General features: G+C 37.2%; 1 protein-coding gene across 2 annotated transcripts; it reads right to left on the bottom strand.

Annotated features, from left to right (window-relative positions):
• Nucleotides 1-776: 776 nt before the first annotated feature.
• On the bottom strand, nucleotides 777-11,360 carry ca7 (carbonic anhydrase VII). Of its 2 annotated transcripts, XM_077229270.1 has the most exons (8): nucleotides 11,212-11,360; nucleotides 9,164-9,361; nucleotides 4,775-4,893; nucleotides 4,564-4,659; nucleotides 3,888-3,950; nucleotides 3,313-3,468; nucleotides 1,735-1,836; nucleotides 777-1,475 (listed from the first exon to the last, which is right to left on the bottom strand). In XM_077229270.1, the coding sequence occupies exons 1-8, from the start codon at nucleotides 11,246-11,248 to the stop codon at nucleotides 1,371-1,373; spliced, it is 876 nt and encodes a 291-aa protein (XP_077085385.1). In that variant the 5' UTR covers nucleotides 11,249-11,360; the 3' UTR covers nucleotides 777-1,370. The 2 variants fall into 2 exon arrangements, with proteins under 2 accessions (XP_077085385.1, XP_077085386.1); XM_077229271.1 differs by having other exon boundaries at nucleotides 777-1,836.
• Between the last annotated feature and the right edge of the window lie 2,539 nt (nucleotides 11,361-13,899).

The following is a 13,899-nucleotide window of genomic DNA, read 5'->3' as shown; positions in this document are numbered from 1 at the left end:
TATTTATCGAGAACAGTAGTGTTTTATTGCGCTGTAACTGTTCGGCAGCATTTTTAAAGAGTTTTTAATGCATTTTTTTTCCACACTGGTCATGAGACACTTAGGATCTTACTGTGTGCTTACTATTCAGGCAAGTAGTAACACAAATTCAGAATGCCTCAATCTTTTCGTTTCTTTAAGTTTTGAAGCGAGCAGCAGGACTAAAAGATTGAGAGTGGTGACAGTATGTTCGCAGGATTGTGGTCGACCGCATGGAACAGATACATGACCTTGCTCAGATGTGAAAGGACAAATCACTTTTGTGGAGAAAGTACAGTCTCTAGAATCTCAATAATTGTAACTTTATCTGTCTGCATTCAGAAGGCCATTACTTTGCTGCAGTGGACAAAAGTTTAAGAAAGGTGAAAAGAAAGTAAAAACAAAGTGTGAAGACTACACTTAAATTTATTGTATATGCATTTTATAACAAAAACTCCAACCAATTCAATATTCCAAGAACTTTTTTTAGCTAATGTTTGAAGTCTTTGACCCACAAGCTCTGACAAGTGCAGTTCATCCAGAAATCAATATGATTTGCCTTCAACTGTATCTGTTTGTAATAAAATAAAATAAAATCTTTTGGTGACATTTTGTTTAAAATGTGCTTGTGTTGTCTTTTTAAAATAAATGTCAAATAAAATATTGCATAAAAACATTTTTATGTGTGGCACCAAGTATAAGCAGCTACCATTTAATCTGCAAATATAAGGACAAACAATGTCAGAAAGATTGACAAATAGATTTTAATTATTTTATTTTGTACATATTTAAAATAGACTAAATACAATATAAAATATATATTAAATGTTGCCAACCACCAAATACAGCCAAAGAAAAATCCCTGTAGTTTCAACTGGATGTTATCCAGAAGTTGAGTCTAAATACGCCACTGACCTTAAAGAGATCTTCCTTAACTCTCCTACAGCCATGCCAGAGATTCCATTAGGAATTACATTTAGGAACTGTTTTTTTTTAAGTGTGAGCAGTGTAATCCATCATTCATTTCAACCTCCACACATCACCCCCTTATAACAGTAAAAGCATTTATAAGGCTTCACTGACAGCACAGGAACATTCACTACAGTGCTGTGCAGTGTTAATAAAAGAGTCTGTAAAGACTTACTTCATGGAGTCACAACAATCGGATAAACAGAAATCCTATCTACGTATATCAGTGAGACATTTCAGTGTAATAACGCAACGTGCAGTATTAATGATTCTGCCACCATCAGGTCTATGTTATTGAAAGCAACATCTGCCTTATATGAACAGCTTAAATGACACATGCCTTATCAAAAGTTACCTAACAGGTTAAATTTCAGCATCCTGGATTACCGACCCTTTCCTATAGCAGTGAGAAAGCAGACGACAGCCGGCTCGTCAGTCCCCATCAGCTTGGACCCTTTGGAAACAAAAATATCTCCGGCAACAAAGATCTGCATGCACAAGCATGATCAAGGTGGATGAGAAGGGATCTAAAACTGTAGAGCCGCGGATTCAAAGAGCTCAATATGAAAGTCAACTGTGTTCGAGGTCATCGGACAAAATCTTTAAGCAGCAGACAGAGAGTGACAAGATTGAAAAAAACCCAAACCCTTATTATTCATGCTTCAACCTCAGAGGTAATTCTAGAACAGTGTCTTGAAGTATGGTTGATCACAATAAGCAAACAGGCTACTTAAAAGAGGCCCGCACTTTTCTGCCTTTCAGTGGCTGTGGTGGTCGGAAGTTGTTCTCCATGTGCTTTCGGTCCTCTTCCTCCTCTCCGTTAAACAGCAGCATCCGGAACTTTCCCATCTAAGTCCAGAAAACGTGAAAAACAGCATGTAAGGCAGAACCTGGCAAAGTGACAAGCAGCACTGCAAAGAAATCAACTCTGGTTCCACATCTTATGCAACAGGCTTGGTTCTCCATGCTGTGAATCACCTGAGCTTTTTCCAGTTTTAGCTCAATTAATCATTTTAATAAGCTGTACAAGATCAAAGTATGCTGGCCTCATGCCAGACGCGCCAGGCCGCTGTCAAGACTGTGCCGCCAACATGCCAACCTGCTCATGCTTACTTTAATGCAATTTCCTATGGCAAAGTTTGAGGGATAGACAGATCCATGTATCTGAAATGGAAATCTGACACTTCACAGCAAAGGACATACACTACCATTCAAAATTCTAGGGTAAGTAAAATTAACGTTACTGAAAGAAGTTTCTTGTGCTCAACAAAGCTGCATTTAATTTAACACAACAATAAGAACAGTAATATTGTGAGATGTCATTGCAACTTAAAATAATGGTTTTAAAATGCAATTTATTCTTGTGATGGCAAAGCAGATTTTTTCAGCATAATTAGCCTACTCCAGTCTTCAGCATCACATGATCCTTCAGAAATCATTCTATTATGCTGATTTGCTGATCAAAAACATTTCTTATTATTACCAATGAGAAAAGGTTTTTGTGGCACACAATGATACATTTTTCAAAAGAACAGCATTTATTTGAAATATAAATCTTTACTGTGATTTTTAATCAGTCTAATGCATCCTTGCTGAATAAAAGTATTAATTTCTGTAGTGTATGCTGCACAAGTCTTGTGCTTAAATTACCTTTATAGTGTGCTGAATAAGAATTATAGGATTTCAACTGTTTAATGCCAAGACATACATATTTTGTCTGAATGAAACATAAACTTTGACCTGAACTATCCCATTGCAAAGGATTCATACACACTCATTTTGCTCACACAGACTCTTAAGCATACATACCTAGACCATCCACATCCAACAGAATAAGAAATAAGAACACATAGCTATAGTGAATGTTAATGTGTTGCCTTGACTGAGCAGGGCTTTAGTTATGAACTAAACACCATAAGGCTTGTGTTAAGTATTGTAATTAAAGTTTTATAATATATACTGCTTTTATGAATAATTATTATTATAAAGAATTATTTACTAATGCAAAACCGATTACAGAAAATAGACATGCCCTCACGTCCAGATCATTTCTGACCAGATTCACTATCATGAATGACATACTGGGATGTTGTGGATTCTCCCTAATTTACATCACTACCAATGATTTTGATTCAGCGGGAGTGCTTCCCACATCCATCTCCCTCCACAACCATTCATTTTCATAAAACGACATCTGTCAATTGGCCAGAGGATGCTCATGACAAAACACTAGCAATACAGTTCATAAATAAGGTACAATCAAGTTTATCGTGTGAGCAAACTAAAGAAAAAAAAAAGAAAAAAACAATCACAAAAGCAACCCACCTGCTTCTCGGACACATAAATAGGTTCTTTCAGCACAATCCATGTGACGCTCTCATACAGTGGAGGAGTGGTGAGAGAGCCTGGGTACGTCCAATATTCCAGACTGTTCGGCAGGAGGCACTTTGGATTAAAGCCCTTAAAATCAGTCACACTTCCCTACAAGAGAAACAAAGAAACGTGAAAGGAGTGTACTGCAGAACTAAAGATGCTCTGAACAGGGATGTAATATGACTTTGAAATGCCTAGTTCTCAAAATATTACATTTAATCTTCTACAATAGTGATCTGAATAATCAGATGATTTATTAACGTCAAATACTCAAAATACAAGAGCCAATACCACTAATCTGCTGGTGTAAAAAAAACCCGAGAGGGGCTCATTTGAATTCTTAAAAACCGATTAACATATTTCAAGACATACATTTCCAAATGAAATCACATGCAAAGAGGCATCTGGGTGTTTCCAAATGCAATCAGATGCAAAAATGTGGATTAAAGAACCGCATACATTTGGTAAAAAAAAAAAAAAAAAATTTATATATATATATATATATATATATATATAAATACACATACCTTGAATTTAACCATATACAAGGCATCTGTTATCTGATGAAGAGCTCGGTGTTCATCACCTGACTAAAACCAAAAAAACAGATTTTTTTAATAATAGGTACAAAAAAATGCACCATTTATTTTTGCACTTTACTACCTTTCTGAACCTGACATTTGGTAACACTTTATTTTGATGGTCCACTTTAGACATTCTACGAACTATAATTAACTTTGCAACTACATGTAAACTAACTCTCATTAATTTGCATCTACATGCCAAATAACTCTCATTAGAGTATAGAGTAGACTGTTAAGTTAGGGTTAGTAGAATAAGTTGACAAGTAGTAGCAAAGTTACTTATAGTCAGTAAAATGTCTGTTGGGGGAGCATCAAACTAAAGTGTTAGCAGACCGTCTATTGATACTCTGGTAGTTGACATGTAGTAGCAGCTACTTATAGCTAATAACTTAGAAGAATGTCTAAAGTGGACTACTGAAATGGTGTTAAATTAAATTGTCTTTGACAGGAAAATAGACATAAAGAGGAATAAGTATACCTTTAACCTGTTTATTTATATAACCATTATTTTTATTTTCTTATCCTTCAAAATTAAATAATGTGATTCTAATACAGATCACATGCTCTTGAACTAATCCTGTATTATTTGGTTCTTCAATGAGTGCCGATTCACACGAACTTCCAGAAAGATGCCAAGGACAGCCAGGCCATCAGGGGCAGCTGCTGCCTCACCAAAGGACTTGTACTTTATGGCATTCCAGTGAACCAGATGAAGCTGGAGAGAGAAAGAGGTCATGCCAAAAGATTGCGATAAAGCACAGAAAGAGAAACATGTCACAGAAAGAACATGTACAGCGAGCAGACGGAGTGTCATTGTCCTGCACCCTCACCTCAGACACATATGTTTTCCCACCAACCGTATGCTCAGAGCCACTGCAACCTTTGCCTCCCCAGTGGAAGTGAAACTGTTTAAGTCTGTACATGTTTTCCAGAGGCCCTCCTTGGATCACTGCCACAAGAAAAGAGCAGTTTTAAGCAGGGCATTTAAATAAAAAAAGCAAGGTCTAGAGACGCGTTTTTTACATTTATGCATTTGGCAGACTCTTTTATCCAAAGCGACCTACATTGCATTTTAAGGTACACATTTTACATTCTTATCAGTTCTTGCTTTCCCTGGGACACGAACCCATGACCTTGGTGTTGAAAGTGCCAACGCTCTACTGTTTGAGCTACAGGAAAACATTTTTTTTTTAAACTGGAAAACTTTTTAAATTATTTTTAAAGTTTAAATTTTTTTTTATTATTTTTTTTTATAACACGGTGTCATCCACGAAATGCTGCAAAGACGTCTTTGTGGCATATTTTCAATGGAAAACAATAGAAAAGCAGAGCGGTGAAAAGCAAAAGACGTTGTAAAGTGACTATTGCCTTTTTTCTCAGACTCACTCAAAGTGCAATGAAGGGTAAGACAACAAGAATCTAGACACTAGCATGAAGCATTGTAACTCATGACCTCCTTCTTTATCTATCCTTACATTTTACACTGAATAGCATTTAGCACAATGATTTGCATGACATATTTAGATAAATCATATGAAATGGGTGGTTGGTATCTTGCAAACCCAATGTCTACCTACTATAGTCCAGTTCTGTGAGTAAAAAAAACATCTGTCTGATACCAATGGAAGATATTGACCCCGTTCAGACTGCAGGCAAAAGTGGCCCAAATCCGATTTTTGGGGGGTCAAGTGACCAGGTCAGACTTCTTCAGAAGTAGTGTGAACACTCAAATCTTGCCCAGATCTGATTTTTTCAAATCAGATTTAGACCACTTCCATATGTGGTCCTGAATCAGACCCAGGTCTGATTTTTTTCAATGCGGCCGCAGTGTGAACAACCAAGGCGGATTTGATGTGATTTTTACGTCAATCTACATCGACATTTGTCACAAATTATGCGCCGGCGAGTTACAGTAGCCCTAGTTAGCCCACACAGACCTCTGTAGTGAATTTGCAGCCATAAACCCGCAAATGGCCAAAATAGCCAATTTTGCTCTCTTTCTCTTCATTCTTCTCCTCCTCAGCACCTGCTCATTAATGTTACGGCTGCCATTATAAACATTTTGAAATAAAAGTGAAAATGCTTACTTCCTCCATAAACTCCCCAACTTTAGTGCAACAGTGTGCTGCGTCTGCATGTCATTATTTTTGTTCTTTTGTGCATGCGGGTCAGTTCGAAACTGCAAACAGTTCACACTGGAATCTGATATAGACCACATTTTAAAAGGTAATGTGAGCAGCCAAACAAAGAATCGGATCTGAGCAAAAAATCCGAATTGAGCATTAAGACTTGCGGTGTGAACGGGGTCATTGTCTCCAGCCTCAATTTCTTTTTCTTACTCTCTAAACATCTTACATTTACTTCCTAGATCCATTTCTCACAGATCATAAGAGACTCTTTGAACTTTTCAACAATTTGACAATGACAACTTAAAGGGTGTGACTGGTTGATTAAGATTTTTTCTGGGGTGGTTGATTATGATTCACTTTTCTAACTTTAGATAGTATGTAATGTTGCTGTTTGAGCATAAACAACATCTGCAAAGATACAACGCTCAAAGTTCAAAGCAAAGAAAGATATTTGCTTTTAAAGAAATCGTTTAAGGACTACAACAAACGGCTGGAAGGGAACACACAACATTCCTCCCGGGTTAATGACTTCACCAAGTCAAAGTCCGTTGATGCCTAAGTGACTACTTCGTTCAGAGAAGCTGTCAATCACAGCTGTTAATCATGACGTCACATTCTCGTTTTTCTAGCATCAAATAACTAACTAAGACCAAACTTATTTAAAAAAACAAAAAACGAACACTTAAATTTACATCAGTGTGAAAAAATGACAGAACACTTCTTTGGAAAAAAATTATTTGAAGTGTTATTTGATTGTTTAGTTTCCATCACGTTCCCAAATGGCGCACTTCACGTGGACTATCGGTCTCCTGCACCTAAATTGCGCGTGCGTAATTTCGAGGTCCGTAGGCCGTCCCAGTCATCATTTTAACACTCTGAAGTGTGCTCAGCAGCGCCCCCTTTGTACCCTTGAAGCGGTCTTCCACGAAGCCTGCATGATGCAGGCTCCAAACACTTTAGCTACCCAGGAATCCTTGCGAAAGGCCAATCAGACAACGGATGGGAGGAGATTTCGCTCACGGACAATTGTTAACATGGCTGAGAAGAAAATATTTAAGTGTAAGTATCATTACGGTTTTTATGACCTAGGTCATACAAGTTTATACAAATATTATGGTCATCTACCAGTGGTTGATGTCTCAAATATAGGCTATAGGCTATAGCGCGCTGAATAATACGATCGCATTATGATTCATTAAATAAATAGAACCGAATGTCGAGTCATATGTAACAACAACAACAACAGGCAGTATATTTCCCCGAACCTGCAGCTCCAGTCAATAACGGCCCTGTCCCAATTGGCACTCTAAGCACTTGCGGTCTTCCTTCGAGTCCGCACTTTCGTGACGAAACGCCGCTTTGACTGTCGGGAAGAAGTCTGCTGGGGCGCTCGCATCAGTGCGGGCTCGGTTAAAGTGCGCATCGAGGGCACAAATCAACCGCAGAGGGGGGCGCTCGTGAGCACCCTTCTGAGGCCTAAAATGACAAATGGGACACCTTGCGGTCTCACGGACTTAATGGACACGCGCATGCGGCGGCCATTGTAAGTCCACAAGACCAAAAGTGTATATGAAGTGTGCCATTTGGGACAGGGCCAACAACAACCAGACCATCTTCCCATTTCCGGCGTGACGATCGAGTCGGTCCAAAAAATACCTCTCAATGCGCCCTCGTGGACTCGCGCCAAGGGCCCTATAGGTCTGCACTACATGACATCACCAAAGTGTGGAAGTCCACAAGTCCGGAGTGTGCCATTTGGGCCAGATGCTGCGTCCCAATTCGCCTACTTCTACTATGCCCTAAAGTATGTAATCTTTTTGTGAAAAAAAAGTACATACTTTTGAGTTTGTAGCAAAAGAGTGAGCAAACTTTGGGACATACTACTTTGTCATATTTAACGGACAGCTCTGTCGCTTAGTTACATGCATCCTGCCACCGTAAACTGCCCTGTCAATCATCTCGTCACAGTTAAATCCTCCATTCAATCTAATTTAATTGCCCACCGTTTCGGAAAGAAATGTTGTAACATGTTGATTTGCCAGTCGTGGGTCTTTCATGCGGAGATTCTCCTCATGTGTTTGCAATTTGAATATAATGATGCATTTAAAAGTTAATGGATAAACATATCTTTACAAAAGTTCACAATGCTGTAGCAGACAAAAAATTATGTGGACAACATTGCATAAATACATTTTCGTCAGGTTAGATACTGATAATGAATCACTCTCAAACCCCTTTATCTAAACCTCTCTAACCGCCGGACTCGCACATCCTCCATGTCTGTATTTTTTAACACTTTTTACTCGTGTTTGTAGTTCTAAACGAATCCTCGTCCAACGCCTAATGGGTTTTGGGCAATATTAGCCGTTAGAGTGTGCATCGATCTGCACTTCAGATTATGACCGGAAATAGTAGACCATCCGGGTATCTTCGGAACACTCATTTCTACATACTACGATTTGGGAAGTACTAATTCTACTTTCGAATACTATTTAGGGTGGATAGTATGCAAATTGGGATGCACCGACACACAAGCTCTTGAAGCTCCGCCCTCTGTGACGCTAGCAGCAGCTCATTTGCATTTAAAGGGACACACACAAAAACTGTGCGTTTTCGCTCAACCTCAAAAAGACAATTTTACCATGCTATATAAAAATATCTGTGGGGTATTTTAAGCTAATACTTCACATACACACTCTGGGGACATCAGAAACTTATTTTACATCTTGTGAAAAGGGCATTATACCACCCCTTTCAGTAACTGATTGCTTCCCAGACCTTTATGATGGCTCAGAAACCAGAAATGCTAACAATTGTCTATTTATTCAAGAGCTTCCATTTTGATTTATTGTTGAGCGAACGGAGTTATAACTATTTTTGATGTGTGCAATTTCACATAACAGTCATTAGCTCAAATGGTGCGGTGGAATAAGAACTGAAATACACAACATAATAGCTGTGTGAAGAGGAAGAAGAAACGAGTTGCGTGTAAAAACCCAAACATTCAGAACTGAACGTTGCCTGCTCAAAGCTGTGCTCATTTTGTGACAGTAACATCAAAGCAGTAATAATCTTTTTACTGATACCAACCTGATCTCTCATCTGAGTCAATGAACTCCACTACGACAGAATGGCCATTGTTTGATATGGTGACAGAGGTGCAGTTGTTGTAAGACAGCGATATAGGAGACAGTCTGGCATCAAATACAGCTTCTGCAGGGACTATATCAATAGGCGATTGGCGGTTACCCTCGGCAATGGGATAGTCTTTGAGCCACGCTGATGGACCTAGAAAACAATGTTTAACAACCAACTAGAAAGTAATAAACAAAAGCACAGTGTCATACCTTATACTGTTTTGGTTTTAGCCTTATCTAGATTAGATGTCTTTTTGTGTGTGTGTGCGTGCGTGTGTGTGTGTGTGACGGATATAATTTTTTTTTTTAATTTTAGACAAATAATATATAACAAAGGTAACACATGGTTGACAGTTTTACAGTTTGTTTTGACATTCAAGCATTGTGTGAAATTTATCAGTTACGATACAAACTCATGATAACAGAAATTACATTCTAAATGTTCCCTGCTGGAATACCGAACACAAAGTGTTTAGCTCTTGAAAGAATGATGTCATTATGGCATTTTTATTATTATTATTTTTTATGTAATTTGTAACTTTAAAAGTCTTGGCACACCAATTAATTTATTATTATTAATGTATAATTTCAACTAAAATAAAAAAGAGAAATACAAACTCTCTCTTTCATTTTCACACATTTTGTTTAATTAAAATTCACATAATTACATTACAATTTGCTAATAAAGGAAGTAAGTTGAAAACAGCAGTGTGGTCAGGCCAAAAACAGGCTCTCATAATAAAGTGAATAAAATAAGATGACGAATTTAGACAAATTATCTAACACAGTAAAATCAGTCTCAGCTATTCATTGTTAAACTATTTTTTTATCACACAGGTATACGAGGACACATTTTTATTGTGTGTAGCATTCAGCATTTAGAAGTTGTTTTGTCTTCCAATGTTTGTCTGTTTTACAGAGCATAGGCCTACAACCTAGTTATGTTTAAGCAGCAACTATCCCTTTAAAAGATAACTGGGCTAATCTCGCATTAACAGTAGATTGGGCAGCAAAATGTGCTACGCTAAATCTAAAGACAGTTGACTGGAGATATTAATGAATGAATGAGAACAAACACAAAAAACTGCCCCAATGGATGTTGGCTATTGATCAACACAAGTCTGTTAAATAGACATTCTTAAAAAGTCTTTAAGACATTTAGAATAAAGAATGTATGAAAAAGAATGTATGTAGGGCTATGTTTTTTTTTTTTACTTTGTTGTTTCTCTGTCTTGCATTTGATCAAATTATGGATGTCATTTAAAAAAAGAGAGAGAGATTTATCTACTTGGTCGACTAATGATTAATCGTGCACGCTTAATTTAAATAAATGTAATAACATGAATGTTGCATGTTTTAAAAAATATATATAAAAAATATTGCTACCTGCTGCTGTCAAAATAACAATGGCCCATTTTAAAAGTTGACAAAAAAAATGGTGTTATTTGTTTTGTAATCTCTTATCATTTTTTAACAGCTTCCAGGCATTCTAGTTGAGCGGTGACTTAATGTTTTTTGTCAACAGTTTACAGAATTTGAAATAAGCCCTTAGACTACAAAAAAGTGCACATTTTATGCATTATTACGATTTATTCACAGATTTAAACTTATTAATGTGGTTTTCTTTTCTTGTTTTTTTATTTTCTTTTCTTTTCTTTATAACTAATTATAAGTAATTATTATTTTGATGTAGGCTAGTTATACGCAAATCCAGGATTTTTTTTTCTTTTTTTTTGTTCATTGATAGAGATACAAGCACGCTTCATTTCCTTGATCACGTATGTGTATGTGTATAATTTCTGCAATAAAAAAGAAAAGAATAATTAAAAAAAAAAGAATATGAGAAATAAAAGTCTATTTTAATACATAGCCTACATACTGACGCGAAGCACAACCGGTGTTTGGTAGTGGTCAAAATGGATACACAAAACGTGTTTTTTATGGACTGATGACTTCTTGTAAACTAAGGATTCTTAGTAGGCTAATGATAACTTGACTTACCGTTGTCCTTCCCATATCCCCAGTGATGACAAGTCATTGCTCTCTCTTCTCTGGGCAACGGATAAGATGTTGTAGGCTATGTGTGTGAAGTCGGCGAGTGTCTTGAGTGCTGCTGTGGAGTGTGTGGATCGACTCTAATGACAGAGGTAACAGGTGAATGAAGCGCGCTGTGATTGATTGACAGATGAGCTAATCCGCTCAGGCCCCGCCTCCTCTAAAGCCGATTGCACTATCCGCACCGTATGTAGCGGTACGTCTTGAATACTTTGACTTAGTTGCATTTAATTGAACAGTCTAGCCCTCCTATAGCCTACTGATGTTTTATAATGATAGAGAATTTTTTATCACTTTTATTGTTTGATGCTGAAAAGGGGACAAAAAGAAAGACAGCAGTCATAATTATGTTAATTCACTTTCAAATGAAAATTAGCCCATGCTTTACTCACCCTCAAGCCAGGTGTATATAATGGCTTTCTTCTTTCAGAAAAAAATCCTGATAATAATAATGGCATTGGATTGCAACCAACAGATTGAAGCTCAAAAACGTGCATCCATCCATCATAAACAAACTCCACACAGCTCCAGGGGGTTAATAAAGGGCTTCTGAGTTTGTGTAAGAAAAATATGAATATTTAAAATTTAATAAAGTAAAATAACTAGCTTCCCGGACAAAAAAATATACAGATTTCACTTAAAGGTGCTCTAAGCGATGTCACGCGTTTTTTAGGCCAAAACATGTGTTTGTCACATACAGCAAGCATCTCCTCACTATCCGCTAGCTGCCTGTCCCCTGGCCTGAACACACTAAAAAAACTTGATCTCTGCAGACACCCCAGGCTCCAAAAACGGCAACAATAACAAACTGGGCTAATCCGCACCACGAAACATAACAAACTGTTCCAGCCAATAACCGACAAGAAGGATTTGGGGGTGGGGTTTGGGGGGTTAGTGCGCAAATAAGGAGGAGCTAGCCTCCGTTTTGTTTGACAATAGTTCGAACGTCAACAAGAAGTGACGTCACCCATGGAGTCATGATGTCATGGAGTCCATACATTCAGGCTATTCTAGAATATTTATATTTGTAATTTATTTAAATTACAATATATTATGTGTTATTATTTATTATATATGTGTGATGGTGATGACTACTAAAGTTACAAAAAAGGTCTTATATAGATGCAACAGTTACCTGGTAACATGAGACTGATGATTACATGCAAGTTGAAAGCAAAGATACAAGATTCCACTCTGTCCTGTTGAGCAATCTCGTGTTTGCTGTGTAGTTTTCTCTCTCTCTAATGAATCACAAAGCATGCAACAACCGTTTAAGACACTGTTTGACATTCTGTTTAAAAAAAGAGAAGTTGTAGGCTATTCAAAAAATTACACCTAGTATTGAGGTTCTTGCAATACTGCAATAAGTTATTGTTTATTTTCCACCGCCAAATAGCAGATTCTAGTGAGATAGTATAGTAAGCTATGTGAAAACAGCTGTGACAGCAATAAAAATTTCAACGCCAGCAAAATGTGCACTATGATGAGACATTTACCCTTTGCTTTAACAGCATGCTAGTGCTGTTACAAAACAATGACTGAATTTGATGCAATAGAAATAATGTGTTTGAGTCAGAGCTGCTGTCTGGGAGACTCTAGAACTGTAATTTCCAAAAAATAATAACACCAAAATAGCTACTTAAAACATTGGCTGTCATGGCACAGATAATACAATTGTAGAGTACTATAACAACACAGTGCAACTAGAAATATTATAGGATATACAGTAACAGAGCAGTCAGTGAAGCTGGAGATGTTGTATATTGTAGGCAATGTGTAACATGATAATGTTTGTTATAACAGTATGGTATTGCGCTATGATTCATTTGGTAGATACTTTTATCCAAAGCAACTTTCATTGAACATGCATTGTATTAGTTTATTGCTTGATATATTGCTGAATCGTGCTAGTCTGATGCTTTTTGTCTCTTGAAGGCCACTGAGGAGGCGGTCGTCATCATCAGGTAAGAAGCTGTCATCATGATGATGTGAGGTTGTAGTTCATTTGAGGACTTGATGAGAAATTGTTTTCTTGTCTCTCTTTATGTGTGGCTCTCTCAGGGTTGTTAAATCGAGAGTCCACGTCAGCAGTATCCAACGCCAAATCCTGTCAGAAGATATATCGGTTTTGTCTGGCAAGTCTTGTCTGGTACCCCAAATCATACCCAAACCTGTATTAGACTTGGAGAAAGAGAAAGCCAGAGGGAAAGAAAGAGCAGAGGCAGGAGACAAAGTAATGATAATAATATGAGCAGGGATTATTGACAAGGGTGAGTGGGGTATGACATTTTTTGTAATTAATGTGGTCCTCAAAGAGAAAAGTTGGCAGAAGTGCAATGAAAAGTAATTTCATGATGTTTCATTTCATTTTAAATGATCATAATACATCTATGACAAAGGGTTCTAAAAATATGGCTTGTTATAAAAAAAGTGTTCCTGTGGCTCAATTTACCCCAGTTTAGGGATAATTTGATTCAAGCCAGTAGGTAAGTTGCACTACCTGGGTGTAAACTGACCATCCAGCTGAATCTGAATTAAACCCATGAAATCTTAATAAAACTAATTTAAATAAAAACTGAGTTAAGGAATGAATAAATGTCACTGAAACTATAAACATTTTAGTCAGATGGTTCT

Source organism: Siphateles boraxobius, unplaced genomic scaffold, assembly GCF_051911475.1.
Source record: "Siphateles boraxobius isolate OS27281-9 unplaced genomic scaffold, OSU_SipBor_1 130, whole genome shotgun sequence".
NCBI classification, from domain to species: Eukaryota; Metazoa; Chordata; class Actinopteri; order Cypriniformes; family Leuciscidae; genus Siphateles; species Siphateles boraxobius.
This window is presented reverse-complemented; position numbering and strand designations above follow the sequence as displayed.